Source organism: Oncorhynchus mykiss, chromosome 10, assembly GCF_013265735.2.
Source record: "Oncorhynchus mykiss isolate Arlee chromosome 10, USDA_OmykA_1.1, whole genome shotgun sequence".
NCBI classification, from domain to species: Eukaryota; Metazoa; Chordata; class Actinopteri; order Salmoniformes; family Salmonidae; genus Oncorhynchus; species Oncorhynchus mykiss.
In genome coordinates, this window is record NC_048574.1 from 86,123,415 (window position 1) to 86,143,411 (window position 19,997).

Here is a 19,997-nt window from a genome sequence, read left to right on the forward strand (position 1 = left end):
GAGAGAGGAGAGAGATGGGGAGAGAGAAACCGGGGTGGGAGAGAGGGAGATGGGAGGAGGGAGATGGGGAGAGAGAAACCGGGGTGGGAGGGAGGGAGATGGGGGGAGAGAGGAGGGAGATGGGGAGAGAGAAACCGGGGTGGGAGAGAGGGAGACGGGGGGGGAGAGAGGGAGACGGGGGGGAGAGAGGAGAGAGATGGGGAGAGAGAAACCGGGGTGGGAGAGAGGGAGACGGGGGGAGAGAGAGACGGGGAGAGAGAAAACCGGGGTGGGAGAGAGGGAGACGGGGGGAGAGAGAGACAGGGAGAGAGAAACCGGGGTGGGAGGGAGGGAGACGGGGGGAGAGAGAGACGGGGAGAGAGAAACCGGGGTGGGAGGGAGGGAGATGGGGGGAGAGAGAGGGAGACGGGGGGAGAGAGAGACCGGGGGGAGAGAGACGGGGAGAGAGAAACCGGGGTGGGAGAGAGGGAGACGGGGGGAGAGAGGAGAGAGAGACCGAGTTGGGAGAGAGGGAGACGGGGAGAGGGAGATGGGGAGAGGGAGATGGGGAGAGGGAGATGGGGAGAGAGACCGGTGGAGTGGGAGGGAGACAAGGAGAAGGGGAAGGGAAAACAGAGGAAGGTGAAAGGCATGTTCTATGTAGATTGGGGGAAGAGAAAGGGAGGATTGGGGGAAGAGAAAGGGAGGATTGGGGGAAGAGAAAGGGAGGATTGGGGGAAGAGAAAGGGAGGATTGGGAGAAGAGAAAGGGAGGATTGGGGGAAGAGAAAGGGAGGATTGGGGGAAGAGAAAGGGAGGATTGGGGGAAGAGAAAGGGAGGATTGGGGGAAGAGAAAGGGAGGATTGGGGGAAGAGAAAGGGAGGATTGGGGAAGAGAAAGGGAGGATTGGGGGAAGAGAAAGGGAGGATTGGGGGAAGAGAAAGGGAGGATTGGGGGAAGAGAAAGGGAGGATTGGGTGGAAGGCATTCAGGCATCCTGTCAAATCAGTTGAGGAGAGGGTGGAAGGCTTTGGGGCATCCTCAGGTGAATTGAGACAGAGGAGAGTTGGAGAGGAGACAACTGTCCTCAGACAGGTGAGAGAGAGGAGCGGAGACAGACGGGTGTGTGTTTATTTGTGAGTGTTGACCAGCTCCTCCAGTTTGGCCTGATTGGACCCTGAGAACTCCTCCACCTGGAACACAACAACCAATCAAATCAGTTATTCAACAAATCAACAAATAAATTAACCAATCAATGAATCAAATCAGTTATTCAACAAATCAACCAATCAACAAATAAATGAATCAATCACCTAACCAATCAATGAATCGAATCAGTTATTCAACAAATCAACCAATCAACCAATCAATGAATCAAATCACTTATTCAACAAATCAAACAACCAACAAATAAATGAATCAACCAATGAATCAACCAATGAATCAACCAATTGTATGTATAAGTGAGTCAGCGATGCACGAAGTAAACAAACAATATGGGAATAATGGGGTCCGTTTCCACAACAAACGAAGAGATGTGAAGCGCCAGGAAACTTCTCTGCCGTTTCCTGTCCCGTAGCTCAACCTCATATCTCCGAGTCTCAGTTTCAATAGAGCTTCTTACAGCAGAATGTGTCACAACGTGGTTTAAAATTAGGAACTGCTGACTGTCTCTTTAAGACTACCAGCAGACTCCTCCTACCTTCTAGTTAAAATTAGGAAATGTCTCTTTAAGACTACCAGCAGACTCCTCCTACCTTACTACCAGCAGACTCCTCCTACCTTCTAGTTAAAATTAGGAACTGTCTCTTTAAGACTACCGGCAGACTCCTCCTACCTTCTAGTTAAAATTAGGAACTGTCTCTTTAAGACTTCCAGCAGACTCCTCCTACCTTCTAGTTAAAATTAGGAACTGTCTCTTTAAGACTACCAGCAGACTCCTCCTACCTTCTAGTTTAAATTAGGAACTGTCTCTTTAAGACTACCAGCAGACTCCTCCTACCTTCTAGTTTAAATTAGGAACTGTCTCTTTAAGACTACCAGCAGACTCCTCCTACCTTCTTCTAGTTAAAATTAACAACTGTCTCTTTAAGACTACCGGCAGACTCCTCCTACCTTCTAGTTAAAATTAGGATCTGTCTCTTTAAGACTACCGGCAGACTCCTCCTACCTTACTACCAGCAGACTCCTCCTACCTTCTAGTTAAAATTAGGATCTGTCTCTTTAAGACTACCGGCAGACTCCTCCTACCTTACTACCAGCAGACTCCTCCTACCTTCTAGTTAAAATTAGGATCTGTCTCTTTAAGACTACCGGCAGACTCCTCCTACCTTCTAGTTAAAATTAGGAACTGTCTCTTTAAGACTACCAGCAGACTCCTCCTACCTTCTTCTGGTTCTTGTAGAAGTGGAATGTTGGCATACACTTGATGTCACAGAAACTGGCCACATCCTGGAGAAAGGGAGGAGGGGGAGACAGAGGGGGAGGAGGGGGAGACAGAGAGGGAGGAGGGGGAGACAGAGAGGGAGGAGGGGGAGACAGAGAGGGAGGAGGGGGAGACAGAGGGAGGAGGGGGAGACAGAGAGGGAGGAGGGGGAGACAGAGAGGGAGGAGGGGGAGACAGAGGGGGAGGAGGGGGAGACAGAGGGGGAGGAGGGGGAGACAGAGACAAGGACAGAGAGGGAGGAGGGGGAGACAGAGACAAGGACAGAGAGGGAGGAGAGAGAGACAGAGAGGGAGGAGGGGGAGACAGAGAGGGAGGAGGGGGAGACAGAGAGGGAGGAGGGGGAGACAGAGAGGGAGGAGGGGAGACAGAGGGAGGAGGGGGATACAGAGGGAGGAGGGGGAGACAAGGACAGAGAGGGAGGAGAGAGAGAAACAGAATGAGAGAGAGGGACAGAGAGATAGAAGGAGAGTGAGGGAAGAGAGAGAAACAGAACGAGAGAGAGAGAGGGACAGAGAGATAGAAGGAGAGCGAGGGAGGAGAGAGAGAAACAGAACGAGAGAGAGGGACAGAGAGATAGAAGGAGAGTGAGGGAGGAGAGAGAAACAGAACGAGAGAGAGAGAGAGACAGAGAGATAGAAGGAGAGCGAGGGAGGAGAGAGAAACAGAACGAGAGAGAGAGAGGGACAGAGAGATAGAAGGAGAGCGAGGGAGAGATGAGAGAGAGAAAGGGAAGGGCCAGAGAACCAAGAGCAACAGAGAAAAAGAGAGAGAAAGGACAGAGACAAGTTAGTTACATCAGACCAGTGTTGCTGTAAAGGCTGTGATTAAGGGCAGATGGCTGATCCCAGATCTGTTAATACTGTTGCTGTATGGATAAAGGCTGTGATTAAGGGCAGATGGCTGATCCCAGATCTGTTAATACTGTTGCTGTATGGATAAAGGCTGTGATCATGGGCAGATGGCTGATCCCAGATCTGTTAATACTGTTGCTGTATGGATAAAGGATGTGATCATGGGCAGATGGCTGATCCCAGATCTGTTGCTCACCGGTGCGTCGTCCACGTCAACCTTCAGGAAGACCACACTCTGATAATTCTCAGACAGACCCTGGAGAGAGAGAGAGACAGAGACAGAGAGAGACAGAGATACACAGAGAGAGAGAGAGAGAGACAGAGAGAGAGACAGAGATAGAGAGAGACAGAGAGAGAGACAGAGAGAGAGACAGAGATAGAGAGAGACAGAGAGACACAGAGACACAGAGAGAGAGAGACAGAGACAGAGAGAGAGACAGAGACAGAGAGAGAGAGACAGAGAGACAGAGAGAGAGACAGAGACAGAGGATGAGGATCGAGAGAAGAGGATTTAGAGAAGAAGAGGGAAATGAGGTCAGATCATTTTAACTCCACATCCCTTTCCTCCACATCCCGTTCCTCCACATCCCATTTCAAAGCGGACCAACACTCCAACACCCAGTAGAAAGTGCAGTAAGTATCTCCTATTTAAATACAAGGTGGATTAGGTCACCTTGAAGAAAGGAGCGATGCTCTGACAGGGGCCGCACCACGTGGCTGTGAAGTCCACCACCACCAGCTTATCTCCTGCCTCCTCCAGGGCCTTGTCGAAGCCCTCCTGGGAAACACACACACACACAGACACACACACACACACACACACACACACACACACACACACACACACACACACACACACACACACACAGACACACACACACACACACACACACACACACACACACACACACACACACACACTGTCAAAACACACCATAACTAGTATTGTACTTCCTTTATTGCCAACAGATCTCTGAAAGTGTGTCGGGGTGTGCTTGTGTAATCACTGTTATAGTGGGTCTACTGGCTCTGTTATAGAGGGTCTACTGGTTCTGTTATAGAGGGTCTACTGGTTCTGTTATAGTGGGTCTACTGGTTCTGTTATAGAGGGTCTACTGGTTCTGTTATAGAGGGTCTACTGGTTCTGTTATAGAGGGTCTACTGGTTCTGTTATAGTGGGTCTACTGGTTCTGTTATAGAGGGTCTACTGGCTCTGTTATAGAGGGTCTACTGGTTCTGTTATAGTGGGTCTACTGGTTCTGTTATAGTGGGTCTACTGGTTTGGTTCTAGAGGGTCTACTGGTTCTGTTATAGTGGGTCTACTGGTTCTGTTATAGAGGGTCTACTGGTTCTGTTATAGAGGGTCTACTGGTTCTGTTATAGTGGGTCTACTGGTTCTGTTATAGAGGGTCTACTGGCTCTGTTATAGAGGGTCTACTGGTTCTGTTATAGTGGGTCTACTGGTTCTGTTATAGTGGGTCTACTGGTTTGGTTCTAGAGGGTCTACTGGTTCTGTTATAGTGGGTCTACTGGTTCTGTTATAGTGGGTCTACTGGTTCTGTTATAGAGGGTCTACTGGTTCTGTTATAGAGGGTCTACTGGTTCTGTTATAGAGGGTCTACTGGTTCTGTTATAGTGGGTCTACTGGTTCTGTTATAGTGGGTCTACTGGTTCTGTTATAGAGGGTCTACTGGTTCTGTTATAGAGGGTCTACTGGTTCTGTTATAGCGGGTCTGTTATAGCGGGTCTACTGGTTCTGTTATAGCGGGTCTGTTATAGTGGGTCTACTGGTTCTGTTATAGAGGGTCTACTGGTTCTGTTATAGAGGGTCTGTTATCGGGTCTACAGGTTCTGTTATAGAGGGTCTACTGGTTCTGTTATAGCGGGTCTGTTATAGCGGGTCTACTGGTTCTGTTATAGCGGGTCTGTTATAGCGGGTCTACTCGGTCTGTTATAGCGGGTCTGTTATAGCGGGTCTGTTATAGCGGGTCTACTGGTTCTGTTATAGCGGGTCTGTTATAGCGGATCTACTGGGTCTGTTATAGCGGGTCTGTTATAACGGGTCTACTGGTTCTGTTATCACGGGTCTGTTAAAGTGGGTCTTATAGCGGGTCTACTGGTTCGGTTATAGTGGGTCTGTTATAGCGGGTCTACTGGTTCTGTTATAGAGGGTCTGTTATAGCGGGTCTACTGGGTCTGTTATAGAGGGTCTACAGGTTCTGTTATAGAGGGTCTGTTATAGTGGGTCTACTGGTTCTGTTATAGCGGGTCTGTTATAGTGGGTCTACAGGTTCTGTTATAGCGGGTCTACAGGTTCTGTTATAGCAGGTCTATTGGTTCTGTTATAGAGGGTCTGCTGGTTCTGTAATAGCGGGTCTACTGGTTCTGTTATACAGGGTCTACTGGTTCTGTTATAGAGGGTCTACAGGTTTTGTTATAGCGGGTCTACTGGTTCTGTTATAGAGGGTCTACTGGTTCTGTTATAGCGGGTCTATTGGTTCTGTTATAGAGGGTCTGCTGGTTCTGTTATAGAGGGTCTATTGGTTCTGTTATAGAGGGTCTGCTGGTTCTGTAATAGCGGGTCTACTGGTTCTGTTATAGAGGGTCTACTGGTTCTGTTATAGCGGGTCTGTTAAAGCGGGTCTACTCGGTCTGTTATAGCGGGTCTACTGGTTCTGTTATAGAGGGTCTGTTATAGCGGGTCTACTGGTTCTGTTATAGAGGGTCTACTGGTTCTGTTATAGCGGGTCTGTTATAGCGGGTCTACTGGTTCTGTTATAGCGGGTCTGTTATAGCGGGTCTGTTAAAGCGGGTCTACTGGTTCTGTTATAGCGGGTCTGTTAAAGCGGGTCTACTCGGTCTGTTATAGCGGGTCTACTGGTTCTGGTTGTTATACTAGGTAGAGTCAACAAGTTAACAGTCATGTCTCTGGTTCTTATACTAGGTAGAGGAGAGAGTCAACATGTTAACAGTCATGTCTCTGGTTCTTATACTAGGTAGAGGAGAGAGTCAACATGTTAACAGTCATGTCTCTGGTTCTTATACTAGGTAGAGGAGAGAGTCAACATGTTAACAGTCATGTCTCTGGTTCTTATACTAGGTAGAGGAGAGAGTCAACACGTTAACAGTCCTGTCTCTGGTTCTTATACTAGGTAGAGTCAACATGTTAACAGTCATGTCTCTGGTTCTTATACTAGGTAGAGGAGAGAGTCAACATGTTAACAGTCCTGTCTCTGGTTCTTATACTAGGTAGAGGAGAGAGTCAACATGTTAACAGTCATGTCTCTGGTTCTTATACTAGGTAGAGGAGAGAGTCAACATGTTAACAGCCATGTCTCTGGTTCTTATACTAGGTAGAGGAGAGAGTCAACATGTTAACAGTCATGTCTCTGGTTCTTATACTAGGTAGAGGAGAGAGTCAACACGTTAACAGTCATGTCTCTGGTTCTTATACTAGGTAGAGGAGAGAGTCAACATGTTAACAGCCATGTCTCTGGTTCTTATACTAGGTAGAGGAGAGAGTCAACATGTTAACAGTCATGTCTCTGGTTCTTATACTAGGTAGAGGAGAGAGTCAACACGTTAACAGTCATGTCTCTGGTTCTTATACTAGGTAGAGTCAACATGTTAACAGTCATGTCTCTGGTTCTTATACTAGGTAGAGGAGAGAGTCAACATGTTAACAGCCATGTCTCTGGTTCTTATACTAGGTAGAGGAGAGAGTCAACATGTTAACAGTCCTGTCTCTGGTTCTTATACTAGGTAGAGGAGAGAGTCAACATGTTAACAGTCATGTCTCTGGTTCTTATACTAGGTAGAGGAGAGAGTCAACATGTTAACAGTCATGTCTCTGGTTCTTATACTAGGTAGAGGAGAGAGTCAACACGTTAACAGCCATGTCTCTGGTTCTTATACTAGGTAGAGGAGAGAGTCAACATGTTAACAGTCATGTCTCTGGTTCTTATACTAGGTAGAGGAGAGAGTCAACACGTTAACAGTCATGTCTCTGGTTCTTATACTAGGTAGAGGAGAGAGTCAACACGTTAACAGTCATGTCTCTGGTTCTTATACTAGGTAGAGGAGAGAGTCAACACGTTAACAGCCATGTCTCTGGTTCTTATACTAGGTAGAGGAGAGAGTCAACACGTTAACAGTCCTGTCTCTGGTTCTTATACTAGGTAGAGTCAACATGTTAACAGTCCTGTCTCTGGTTCTTATACTAGGTAGAGGAGAGAGTCAACACGTTAACAGTCATGTCTCTGGTTCTTATACTAGGTAGAGGAGAGAGTCAACATGTTAACAGTCATGTCTCTGGTTCTTATACTAGGTAGAGGAGAGAGTCAACATGTTAACAGTCATGTCTCTGGTTCTTATACTAGGTAGAGGAGAGAGTCAACATGTTAACAGTCCTGTCTCTGGTTCTTATACTAGGTAGAGGAGAGAGTCAACATGTTAACAGTCCTGTCCCTGGTTCTTATACTAGGTATAGGAGAGAGTCAACATGTTAACAGTCATGTCTCTGGTTCTTATACTAGGTAGAGGAGAGAGTCAACATGTTAACAGTCATGTCTCTGGTTCTTATACTAGGTAGAGGAGAGAGTCAACATGTTAACAGTCCTGTCTCTGGTTCTTATACTAGGTAGAGGAGAGAGTCAACATGTTAACAGTCATGTCTCTGGTTCTTATACTAGGTAGAGGAGAGAGTCAACATGTTAACAGTCATGTCTCTGGTTCTTATACTAGGTAGAGGAGAGAGTCAACATGTTAACAGTCCTGTCTCTGGTTCTTATACTAGGTAGAGGAGAGAGTCAACACGTTAACAGTCATGTCTCTGGTTCTTATACTAGGTAGAGGAGAGAGTCAACACGTTAACAGCCATGTCCCTGGTTCTTATATTAGGTAGAGGAGAGAGTCAACACGTTAACAGTCATGTCCCTGGTTCTTATACTAGGTAGAGGAGAGAGTCAACATGTTAACAGTCATGTCTCTGGTTCTTATACTAGGTAGAGGAGAGAGTCAACATGTTAACAGTCCTGTCCCTGGTTCTTATACTAGGTAGAGTCAACATGTTAACAGTCCTGTCTCTGGTTCTTATACTAGGTCGAGGAATTGTATTTTATTTAAACCTTTATTTAAACTAGGCAAGTCAGTTAAGAACAAATTCTTATTTACAATGACGCCCCCCCCTGTGCCAAACCAGGACGACGCTGGGCCAATTGCGCGCCACCCTAGGGGACACCCAATCACAGCCGTGATGTGATGCGGCCTGGATGTGTGATATTAAAGACCAATGTGAAGGGAGGCCGAGTGACAGAAACCAACAGATTGATCGGTACGAACGAAGGTCACGAGGAAGTGAAAGCCTGTCAGTGATGCTGAAGGGGTTTTTGCCTCAACAGAAAGGATTCCTTAGCTTTCAAATGTTCAAGAGAATTTTTCCCATAACGCACTGCAGCGTTTTAAATGCTAAAGAATGGGACGTGTAGCTGCTCAGTGGAAAGGAAAGGAATGAGGAAGCATGGGAAGGTTAAGTGCTGTAATTGTGGAGGAAGAACACAATGCAGTATTTGGTGGATGCCAGGTACAGAGAGAGGCTCGAGGGACTCAGAGGGACTCAGAGAGGCTAGAGGGACTCAGAGAGGATAGAGGGACTCAGAGAGGATAGAGAGGCTCAGAGAGGATAGAGAGGCTCAGAGATGATAGAGAGGCTCAGAGAGGATAGAGAGGCTCAGAGATGATAGAGAGGCTCAGAGAGGATAGAGGGACTCAGAGAGGATAGAGAGGCTCAGAGAGGATAGAGAGGCTCAGAGATGATAGAGAGGCTCAGAGAGGATAGAGAGGCTCAGAGATGATAGAGAGGCTCAGAGAGGATAGAGGGACTCAGAGAGGATAGAGGGACTCAGAGAGGATAGAGAGGCTCCGAGAGGATAGAGAGGCTCAGAGATGATAGAGAGGCTCAGATATATATAATCATGAATTACGGTGGCGCAGAGGTCTAAGGCTCTGCATCTCAGTGCTAGAGGCGTCACTACAGAGCCTAGCATTGGGGAAAGTAGTAGTATGTGTTAATTGTAGGGGTGCCCATGGGGCTGGGGATCAGAGACGTCCCGTGTGAGAGAGAGACAGGTTGAGGTTTCCAGGGTCAGAGACGTCCCGTGTGAGAGAGAGAGACAGGTTGAGGTTTCCAGGATCAGAGACGTCCCGTGTGAGAGAGAGACAGGTTGAGGTTTCCAGGGTCAGAGACGTCCCGTGTGAGAGAGAGACAGGTTGAGGTTTCCAGGGTCAGAGACGTCCCGTGTGAGAGAGAGAGACAGGTTGAGGTTTCCAGGGTCAGAGACGTCCCGTGTGAGAGAGAGACAGGTTAAGGTTTCCAGGGTCAGAGACGTCCCGTGTGAGAGAGAGACAGGTTGAGGTTTCCAGGGTCAGAGACGTCCCGTGTGAGAGAGAGACAGGTTGAGGTTTCCAGGGTCAGAGACGTCCCGTGTGAGAGAGAGACAGGTTGAGGTTTCCAGGGTCAGAGTAGAGCAGGAGTTGCCATATGTTGAGGCAGTGAAGAAAGTAGAGGAAGATGATCCTGAGAGGATTGGTGTGAGAAGTAGATTTGTACCAGTACAGAGGGAGATGATCCTGAGAGGAGTGGTGTGAGAAGTAGATTTGTACCAGTACAGAGGGAGATGATCCTGAGAGGAGTGGTGTGAGAAGTAGATTTGTACCAGTACAGAGGGAGATGATCCTGAGAGGATTGGTGTGAGAAGTAGATTTGTACCAGTACAGAGGGAGGGATACTGAGAGGAGTGGTGTGAGAAGTAGATTTGTACCAGAACAGAGGGAGGGATACTGAGAGGAGTGGTGTGAGAAGTAGATCTGTACCAGTACAGAGGGAGGGATACTGAGAGGATTGGTGTGAGAAGTAGATTTGTACCAGTACAGAGGGATAAACCAACAAGTGATATATATCTATATATATATATATTATATATATATATATGTTTCAGTAAGATTGGACTTTTATAATTTATACTTATTTTCCACCATAATTTGCAGAAAAATTCATTAAAAATCCTACAATGTGATTTTATGGATTTTTTTTCTCATTTTGTCTGTCATAGTTGAAGTGTACCTATGATGAAAATTACAGGCCTCTCTCATCTTTTTACGTGGGAGAACTTGCACAATTGGTGGCAGACTAAATACTTGTTTTGCCCCACTGTATATATATAGCTATAAATAGATGGATAGATATTTATAGCTCTATCTATCTATATATATATATAGCTATCAACTGTACTGCAGGGAGGGATCGTAAGTCACAGGGGAATAGAGGTTCTGGTGGCAGCTGCAGAGAGGTACTGAGATTTGACGTCAGGGTGTGTTGAGCGGTGGTGGTGTCCTGTCTTTTCAGGCTGTTGGCCTGAGGTACGACTAGATGGTTATAATTAGTGGAGTAGGGTGGGGGGGTTTAGTGTAGGGGTAGATGGTAGGGTATATAAATAGTGGAGTAGGGTGGGGGGGTTTAGTGTAGGGGTAGATGGTAGATGGTAGGGTATTTAAATAGTGGAGTAGGGTGGGGGGGTTTAGTGTAGGGTTAGATGGTAGGGTATTTAAATAGTGGAGTAGGGTGGGGGGGTTTAGTGTAGGGTTAGATGGTAGATGGTAGGGTATATAAATAGTGGAGTAGGGTGGGGGGTTTAGTGTAGGGTTAGATGGTAGATGGTAGGGTATTTAAATAGTGGAGTAGGGTGGGGGGTTTAGTGTAGGGTTAGATGGTAGGGTATTTAAATAGTGGAGTAGGGTGGGGGGGTTTAGTGTAGGGGTAGATGGTAGATGGTAGGGTATTTAAATAGTGGAGTAGGGTGGGGGGGTTTAGTGTAGGGTTAGATGGTAGGGTATAAAAATAGTGGAGTAGGGTGGGGGGGTTTAGTGTAGGGTTAGATGGTAGATGGTAGGGTATATAAATAGTGGAGTAGGGTGGGGGGGTTTAGTGTAGGGTTAGATGGTAGATGGTAGGGTATTTAAATAGTGGAGTAGGGTGGGGGGGTTTAGTGTAGGGTTAGATGGTAGATGGTAGGGTATTTAAATAGTGGAGTAGGGTGGGGGGGGTTTAGTGTAGGGTTAGATGGTAGATGGTAGGGTATATAAATAGTGGAGTAGGGTGGGGGGGTTTAGTGTAGGGTTAGATGGTAGATGGTAGGGTATATAAATAGTGGAGTAGGGTGGGGGGGTTTAGTGTAGGGTTAGATGGTAGATGGTAGGGTATTTAAATAGTGGAGTAGGGTGGGGGGGTTTAGTGTAGGGTTAGATGGTAGGGTATTTAAATAGTGGAGTAGGGTGGGGGGGGTTTAGTGTAGGGTTAGATGGTAGGGTATATAAATAGTGAAGTAGGGTGGGGGGGTTTAGTGTAGGGTTAGATGGTAGGGTATTTAAATAGTGGAGTAGGGTGGGGGGTTTAGTGTAGGGTTAGATGGTAGATGGTAGGGTATATAAATAGTGGAGTAGGGTGGGGGGGTTTAGTGTAGGGTTAGATGGTAGATGGTAGGGTATATAAATAGTGGAGTAGGGTGGGGGGGTTTAGTGTAGGGTTAGATGGTAGATGGTAGGGTATATAAATAGTGGAGTAGGGTGGGGGGGTTTTAGTGTAGGGTTAGATGGTAGGGTATATAAATAGTGGAGTAGGGTGGGGGGTTTAGTGTAGGGTTAGATGGTAGATGGTAGGGTATATAAATAGTGAAGTAGGGTGGGGGGTTTAGTGTAGGGTTAGATGGTAGATGGTAGGGTATTTAAATAGTGGAGTAGGGTGGGGGGTTTAGTGTAGGGTTAGATGGTAGGGTATTTAAATAGTGGAGTAGGGTGGGGGGTTTAGTGTAGGGTTAGATGGTAGATGGTAGGGTATTTAAATAGTGGAGTAGGGTGGGGGGGTTTAGTGTAGGGTTAGATGGTAGGGTATTTAAATAGTGGAGTAGGGTGGGGGGGTTAGTGTAGGGTTAGATGGTGGATGGTAGGGTATTTAAATAGTGGAGTAGGGTGGGGGGGTTTAGTGTAGGGTTAGATGGTAGGGTATTTAAATAATGGAGTAGGGTGGGGGGGTTTAGTGTAGGGTTAGATGGTAGATGGTAGGGTATATAAATAGTGGAGTAGGGTGGGGGGGTTTAGTGTAGGGTTAGATGGTAGATGGTAGGGTATTTAAATAGTGGAGTAGGGTGGGGGGGTTTAGTGTAGGGTTAGATGGTAGGGTATTTAAATAGTGGAGTAGGGTGGGGGGGTTTAGTGTAGGGTTAGATGGTAGATGGTAGGGTATTTAAATAGTGGAGTAGGGTGGGGGGGTTTAGTGTAGGGTTAGATGGTAGATGGTAGGGTATATAAATAGTGGAGTAGGGTGGGGGGTTTAGTGTAGGGTTAGATGGTAGGGTATTTAAATAGTGGAGTAGTGTGGGGGGGTTTAGTGTAGGGTTAGATGGTAGGGTATATAAATAGTGGAGTAGGGTGGGGGGTTTAGTGTAGGGTTAGATGGTAGATGGTAGGGTATATAAATAGTGGAGTAGGGTGGGGGGGTTTAGTGTAGGGTTAGATGGTAGGGTATTTAAATAGTGGAGTAGGGTGGGGGGGTTTAGTGTAGGGTTAGATGGTAGATGGTAGGGTATTTAAATAGTGGAGTAGGGTGGGGGGGTTAGTGTAGGGTTAGATGGTAGATGGTAGGGTATTTAAATAGTGGAGTAGGGTGGGGGGTTTAGTGTAGGGTTAGATGGTAGATGGTAGGGTATATAAATAGTGGAGTAGGGTGGGGGGGGTTTAGTGTAGGGTTAGATGGTAGATGGTAGGGTATATAAATAGTGGAGTAGGGTGGGGGGTTTAGTGTAGGGTTAGATGGTAGATGGTAGGGTATTTAAATAGTGGAGTAGGGTGGGGGGGTTTAGTGTAGGGTTAGATGGTAGATGGTAGGGTATATAAATAGTGGAGTAGGGTGGGGGGGGTTAGTGTAGGGTTAGATGGTAGATGGTAGGGTATTTAAATAGTGGAGTAGGGTGGGGGGGGTTTAGTGTAGGGTTAGATGGTGGATGGTAGGGTATTTAAATAGTGGAGTAGGGTGGGGGGTTTAGTGTAGGGGTAGATGGTAGATGGTAGGGTATTTAAATAGTGGAGTAGGGTGGGGGGGTTTAGTGTAGGGTTAGATGGTAGGGTATTTAAATAGTGGAGTAGGGTGGGGGGTTTAGTGTAGGGTTAGATGGTAGGGTATTTAAATAGTGGAGTAGGGTGGGGGGTTTAGTGTAGGGTTAGATGGTAGATGGTAGGGTATTTAAATAGTGGAGTAGGGTGGGGGGGGTTTAGTGTAGGGTTAGATGGTAGGGTATTTAAATAGTGGAGTAGGGTGGGGGGGTTTAGTGTAGGGTTAGATGGTAGGGTATTTAAATAGTGGAGTAGGGTGGGGGGGTTTAGTGTAGGGTTAGATGGTAGATGGTAGGGTATATAAATAGTGGAGTAGGGTGGGGGGGTTTAGTGTAGGGTTAGATGGTAGATGGTAGGGTATTTAAATAGTGGAGTAGGGTGGGGGGGTTTAGTGTAGGGTTAGATGGTAGATGGTAGGGTATATAAATAGTGGAGTAGGGTGGGGGGGTTTTAGTGTAGGGTTAGATGGTAGGGTATTTAAATAGTGGAGTAGGGTGGGGGCGTTTAGTGTAGGGTTAGATGGTAGGGTATTTAAATAGTGGAGTAGGGTGGGGGGGTTTAGTGTAGGGTTAGATGGTAGATGGTAGGGTATTTAAATAGTGGAGTAGGGTGGGGGGGTTTAGTGTAGAGTTAGATGGTAGGGTATTTAAATAGTGGAGTAGGGTGGGGGGGTTTAGTGTAGGGTTAGATGGTAGATGGTAGGGTATTTAAATAGTGGAGTAGGGTGGGGGGGTTTAGTGTAGGGTTAGATGGTGGATGGTAGGGTATTTAAATAGTGGAGTAGGGTGGGGGGTTTAGTGTAGGGTTAGATGGTAGGGTATTTAAATAGTGGAGTAGGGTGGGGGGGGTTTAGTGTAGGGTTAGATGGTAGGGTATATAAATAGTGGAGTAGGGTGGGGGGTTTAGTGTAGGGTTAGATGGTAGGGTATTTAAATAGTGGAGTAGGGTGGGGGGTTTAGTGTAGGGTTAGATGGTAGATGGTAGGGTATTTAAATAGTGGAGTAGGGTGGGGGGGTTTAGTGTAGGGTTAGATGGTAGATGGTAGGGTATTTAAATAGTGGAGTAGGGTGGGGGGTTTAGTGTAGGGTTAGATGGTAGGGTATTTAAATAGTGGAGTAGGGTGGGGGGTTTAGTGTAGGGTTAGATGGTAGGGTATTTAAATAGTGGAGTAGGGTGGGGGGGTTTAGTGTAGGGTTAGATGGTAGATGGTAGGGTATTTAAATAGTGGAGTAGGGTGGGGGGTTTAGTGAGTGTAGGGTTAGATGGTAGGGTATTTAAATAGTGGAGTAGGGTGGGGGGTTTAGTGTAGGGTTAGATGGTAGGGTATTTAAATAGTGGAGTAGGGTGGGGGGGTTTAGTGTAGGGTTAGATGGTAGGGTATTTAAATAGTGGAGTAGGGTGGGGGGGTTTAGTGTAGGGTTAGATGGTAGATGGTAGGGTATTTAAATAGTGGAGTAGGGTGGGGGGTTTAGTGTAGGGTTAGATGGTAGATGGTAGGGTATTTAAATAGTGGAGTAGGGTGGGGGGTTTAGTGTAGGGTTAGATGGTAGATGGTAGGGTATATAAATAGTGGAGTAGGGTGGGGGGTTTAGTGTAGGGTTAGATGGTAGATGGTAGGGTATTTAAATAGTGGAGTAGGGTGGGGGGTTTAGTGTAGGGTTAGATGGTAGGGTATTTAAATAGTGGAGTAGGGTGGGGGGTTTAGTGTAGGGTTAGATGGTAGGGTATTTAAATAGTGGAGTAGGGTGGGGGGGTTTAGTGTAGGGTTAGATGGTAGGGTATATAAATAGTGGAGTAGGGTGGGGGGGTTTAGTGTAGGGTTAGATGGTAGATGGTAGGGTATATAAATAGTGGAGTAGGGTGGGGGGTTTAGTGTAGGGTTAGATGGTAGATGGTAGGGTATTTAAATAGTGGAGTAGGGTGGGGGGGTTTAGTGTAGGGTTAGATGGTAGATGGTAGGGTATATAAATAGTGGAGTAGGGTGGGGGGGTTAGTGTAGGGTTAGATGGTAGATGGTAGGGTATTTAAATAGTGGAGTAGGGTGGGGGGGTTTAGTGTAGGGTTAGATGGTAGGGTATTTAAATAGTGGAGTAGGGTGGGGGGTTTAGTGTAGGGTTAGATGGTAGATGGTAGGGTATATAAATAGTGGAGTAGGGTGGGGGGGGTTTAGTGTAGGGTTAGATGGTAGATGGTAGGGTATATAAATAGTGGAGTAGGGTGGGGGGTTTAGTGTAGGGTTAGATGGTAGATGGTAGGGTATATAAATAGTGGAGTAGGGTGGGGGGTTTAGTGTAGGGTTAGATGGTAGATGGTAGGGTATTTAAATAGTGGGGTTTAATGAGTGAAGGGTGAGATTTATAAGGGAGTTATACCGTTTATACCGTATATACCAGTCTAGTAGGTGGCGGTAACAAAACATTTATTGGATACCAAACCTTAAACCTCATCGAAGAAGAAGAACGTCGGGGCATAGTATATAATGAATGAGCAGCCCGAAAGACGGGGATAAATGTCAGATCGGATAAATCTTTACTTTAGTTCCGTCTTTAGACGATAGGGTCAGCTGGCTAAAACACTCATCCTTGGCACATGATTCTTGATCTGCGGTGGCCCACAATTTGAGCCACGTGTGACGGTGCATAATTACCTCTTGCTAGCAGGGTTAGAGAGTTAGATAACGTTATCTGTCTAATGTACAGAGTGACAATAAGATGGAGACATATGCTAAACCGTGTAGCTAGCTGGCTTTGCAATAAGCAGTGCCCGACAAAAAAAACACTACACATTGCAGCTAAAAAATGGCTAACGAGCATGTTAGCCACCTCTGGCTCAACGTTTAACTTGCTGTAATGCAACTATAGTTAAAAACATTTCGCTAAATCGCACCAACCATGCATTGTATATAATTAGCAGTTGTTGCCTCAACGATTAAACATTTTTACAACCTCCCGGCGTGTAATATAGTATAGACTAGCTAGGGCTCAATGCACCATGTGAAATACTGTGCACTATTCCTGTTTAATATAGTATAGACTAGCTAGGGTTCAATGCACCATGTGAAATACTGTGCACTATTCCTGTTTAATATAGTATAGACTAGTTAGGGTTCAATGCACCATGTGAAATACTGTGCACTATTCCTGTTTAATATAGTATAGACTAGCTAGGGTTCAATGCACCATGTGAAATACTGTGCACTATTCCTGTTTAATATAGTATAGACTAGCTAGGGTTCAATGCACCATGTGAATTACTGTGCACTAGGCCCACGCGCGTCTGCATAAAACCGGAGAAAGACGACTCGTTGTGAATATGTCATATCAGCCATGTAGTTCTCGCTATCTGTTCTTATTCAAATAAATAAATATATTTTAAAAATTGTTAGCTGTATACATGTATACAAAAGCGATGTATTAAATAATTATCGTGTTTTTTAATAGTTTCGATTAGAGTTGTAATTCTATTTTATTTTATTAAAATGGTGAGATCTAAACATGGCGAATGTGCTTCAGGTGAATCCACTGCTGATTCTGTCAGGACCAATAACGTTAACCAGTTATCTCAACACCAAAAAAATGGAAATACATTTTAATTAAAATGTAAAATTTGTGCATCTGTCAAGTCGCTAACTAAAGTAACTAGCGAACGTTAACTAGTTTTTTTTTAATTGAAAACCAAAACATGGTAAAACGATCACGCGGGAGGTTTGCAACAACGTGCCTGTCTATCCCTGACCATTTTCAACAAGTCTTGATTCTCGCCTAATATAACTAGTTACAGTACACTTTAGCTAAAAAGCTATATGGGCTAATACCCCCTTCCGGAAACGGCATCTCACCTTATCTTCGATTATAATGATCATGTTGATAGTTTTTAGAGACGGTGACGGTCCTTCCTGCCGGTATATTTCCTCCCTGGTTGTCTGTTTCGAGTAGCGGCACTGTGGACCACGCAAGCTGAACGGGACAGCTCGTTATGCAGGGGCGGGTTATGTAAATGTTATTTCGGAACAATCCTGCCCCCCTCTCCACGCTATTTTGTTTCCGCCACATTCACGGTGTGTTGTCGAAAACAGACTGTTGTATTCATTCTCGACAATAACTGTCTCTCCATTAAATCAGCCTACGACCGAAAGGTTACACCTGCTCTTCAGAAACACGCAGTAACGTGAGGAGTAAGTTAGAAGTCAAGTAAACACCCTGGACAGGACGCTAGTTTATCACAGTGTTCCATCCATTAGTTCATCAAGACAGTGGTATACTGACAGCCCCATGTAGTGTTCCATTCTAGTTCATCAAGACAGTGGTATACTGACAGCCCCATGTAGTGTTCCATCCATTAGTTCATCAAGACAGTGGTATACTGACAGCCCCATGTAGTGTTCCATTCTAGTTCATCAAGACAGTGGTATACTGACAGCCCCATGTAGTGTTCCATCCATTAGTTCATCAAGACAGTGGTATACTGACAGCCCCATGTAGTGTTCCATCCATTAGTTCATCAAGACAGTGGTATACTGACAGCTCCATGTAGTGTTCCATTCTAGTTCATCAAGACAGTGGTATACTGACAGCCCCATGTAGTGTTCCATCCATTAGTTCATCAAGACAGTGGTATACTGACAGCCCCATGTAGTGTTCCATTCTAGTTCATCAAGACAGTGGTATACTGACAGCCCCATGTAGTGTACCATAGACCTGTTATTAGGGGCCTGTAATGAAGGATATATGGGTTGTGTAACTGATTCTAGACCTGTTATTAGGAGCCTGTAATGAAGGATATGATATATGTGTTGTATAACTGATCCTAGACCTGGCCTGTAATGAAGGATATATGGGTTGTGTAACTGATCCTAGACCTGGTATTAGGGTTCTGTAATGAAGGATATATGGGTTGTATAACTGACCCTAGACCTGGTATTAGGAGCCTGTAATGAAGAATATATGGGTTGTGTAACTGATCCTAGACCTGGTATTTGGGAGCAACAAACTTCTACACTTCACACCCTAAATCCTCTCTTCTCCTGTTGACCGCATCCTGGTTGGTCCACACATCAAGGGGCGGTTGGGCTGTGTTACCATAGAGACGGGGGGAGGGGCATACAGTGTGTCAGAAGAACCCAATGTGATTCTAATCAGAGGTGTTGTGAAATGATTATCAAAGAGTGCTTAATTAATGCAAGCTCGCCTGAATGAACAACATGAAAGGAGAATCCCTATTTAAATGCACACACACACACACACACACACGCGCACGCACGCACGCACGCACACACACACACACACACACACACACACACACACACACACACACACACACACACACACACACACACACACACACACACACACACACACACACACACACACACACACACACACACTCACACATCTGAAGGGAGAGGATATGGGGTCCTTCATGTACAACACCAAAACAAGCAAAGGATCACCTTAGTGAACACCTCATTGAACAGAGTTTAAACACTGAGGATGGAACACCTCATTGAACAGAGTTTAAACACTGAGGATGGAACACCTCATTGAACAGAGTTTAAACACTGAGGATGGAACACCTCATTGAACAGAGTTTAAACACTGAGGATGGAACACCTCATTGAACAGAGTTTAAACACTGAGGATGGAACACCTCATTGAACAGAGTTTAAACACTGAGGATGGAACACCTTATTGAACAGAGTTTAAACACTGAGGATGGAACACCTCATTGAACAGAGTTTAAACACTGAGGATGGAACACCTTATTGAACAGAGTTTAAACACTGAGGATGGAACACCTCATTGAACAGAGTTTAAACACTGAGGATGGAACACCTCATTGAACAGAGTCTAAACACTGAGGATGGAACACCTTATTGAACAGAGTTTAAACCCTGAGGATGGAACACCTCATTGAACAGAGTTTAAACACTGAGGATGGAACACCTCATTGAACAGAGTTTAAACACTGAGGATGGAACACCTCATTGAACAGAGTTTAAACACCTTATTGAACAGAGTTTAAACACCTTATTGAACATAGTTTAAACACTGAGGATGGAACACCTTATTGAACACTGAGGATGGAACACCTTATTGAACACTGAGGATGGAACACCTTATTGAACACTGAGGATGGAACACCTTATTGAACAGAGTTTAAACACCTTATTGAACAGAGTTTAAACACTGAGGATGGAACACCTTATTGAACACTGAGGATGGAACACCTTATTGAACACTGAGGATGGAACACCTCATTGAACAGAGTTTAAACACCTCATTGAACAGAGTTTAAACACTGAGGATGGAACACCTCATTGAACAGAGTTTAAACACTGAGGATGGAACACCTCATTGAACAGAGTTTAAACCCTGAGGATGGAACACCTTATTGAACAGAGTTTAAACCCTGAGGATGGAACACCTTATTGAACAGAGTTTAAACACTGAGGATGGAACACCTCATTGAACAGAGTTTAAACACCTTATTGAACAGAGTCTAAACACTGAGGATGGAACACCTTATTGAACAGAGTTTAAACACCTTATTGAACAGAGTCTA

General features: G+C 45.4%; 1 protein-coding gene across 1 annotated transcript; it reads right to left on the reverse strand.

Annotated features, from left to right (window-relative positions):
- Positions 1-1,107: 1,107 nt before the first annotated feature.
- LOC118936858 (thioredoxin-like) lies at positions 1,108-17,429 on the reverse strand. The gene is made up of 5 exons (XM_036934359.1): positions 17,275-17,429; positions 3,949-4,053; positions 3,472-3,531; positions 2,364-2,429; positions 1,108-1,171 (listed from the first exon to the last, which is right to left on the reverse strand). The coding sequence occupies exons 1-5, from the start codon at positions 17,296-17,298 to the stop codon at positions 1,109-1,111; spliced, it is 318 nt and encodes a 105-aa protein (XP_036790254.1). The 5' UTR covers positions 17,299-17,429; the 3' UTR covers position 1,108.
- Between the last annotated feature and the right edge of the window lie 2,568 nt (positions 17,430-19,997).

Excerpts from the sequence above, each read along its gene's own strand:
- LOC118936858 (XM_036934359.1), bottom strand. The coding sequence starts at position 17,298 with ATGATCATTATAATCGAAGATAAG. Across the intron at positions 4,054-17,274 it reads TCATTATAATCGAAGATAAG|GAGGGCTTCGACAAGGCCCT; the intron begins GTGAGATGCCGT and ends TGTGTTTCCCAG. Across the intron at positions 2,430-3,471 it reads TTGACGTGGACGACGCACCG|GATGTGGCCAGTTTCTGTGA; the intron begins GTGAGCAACAGA and ends CCCTTTCTCCAG.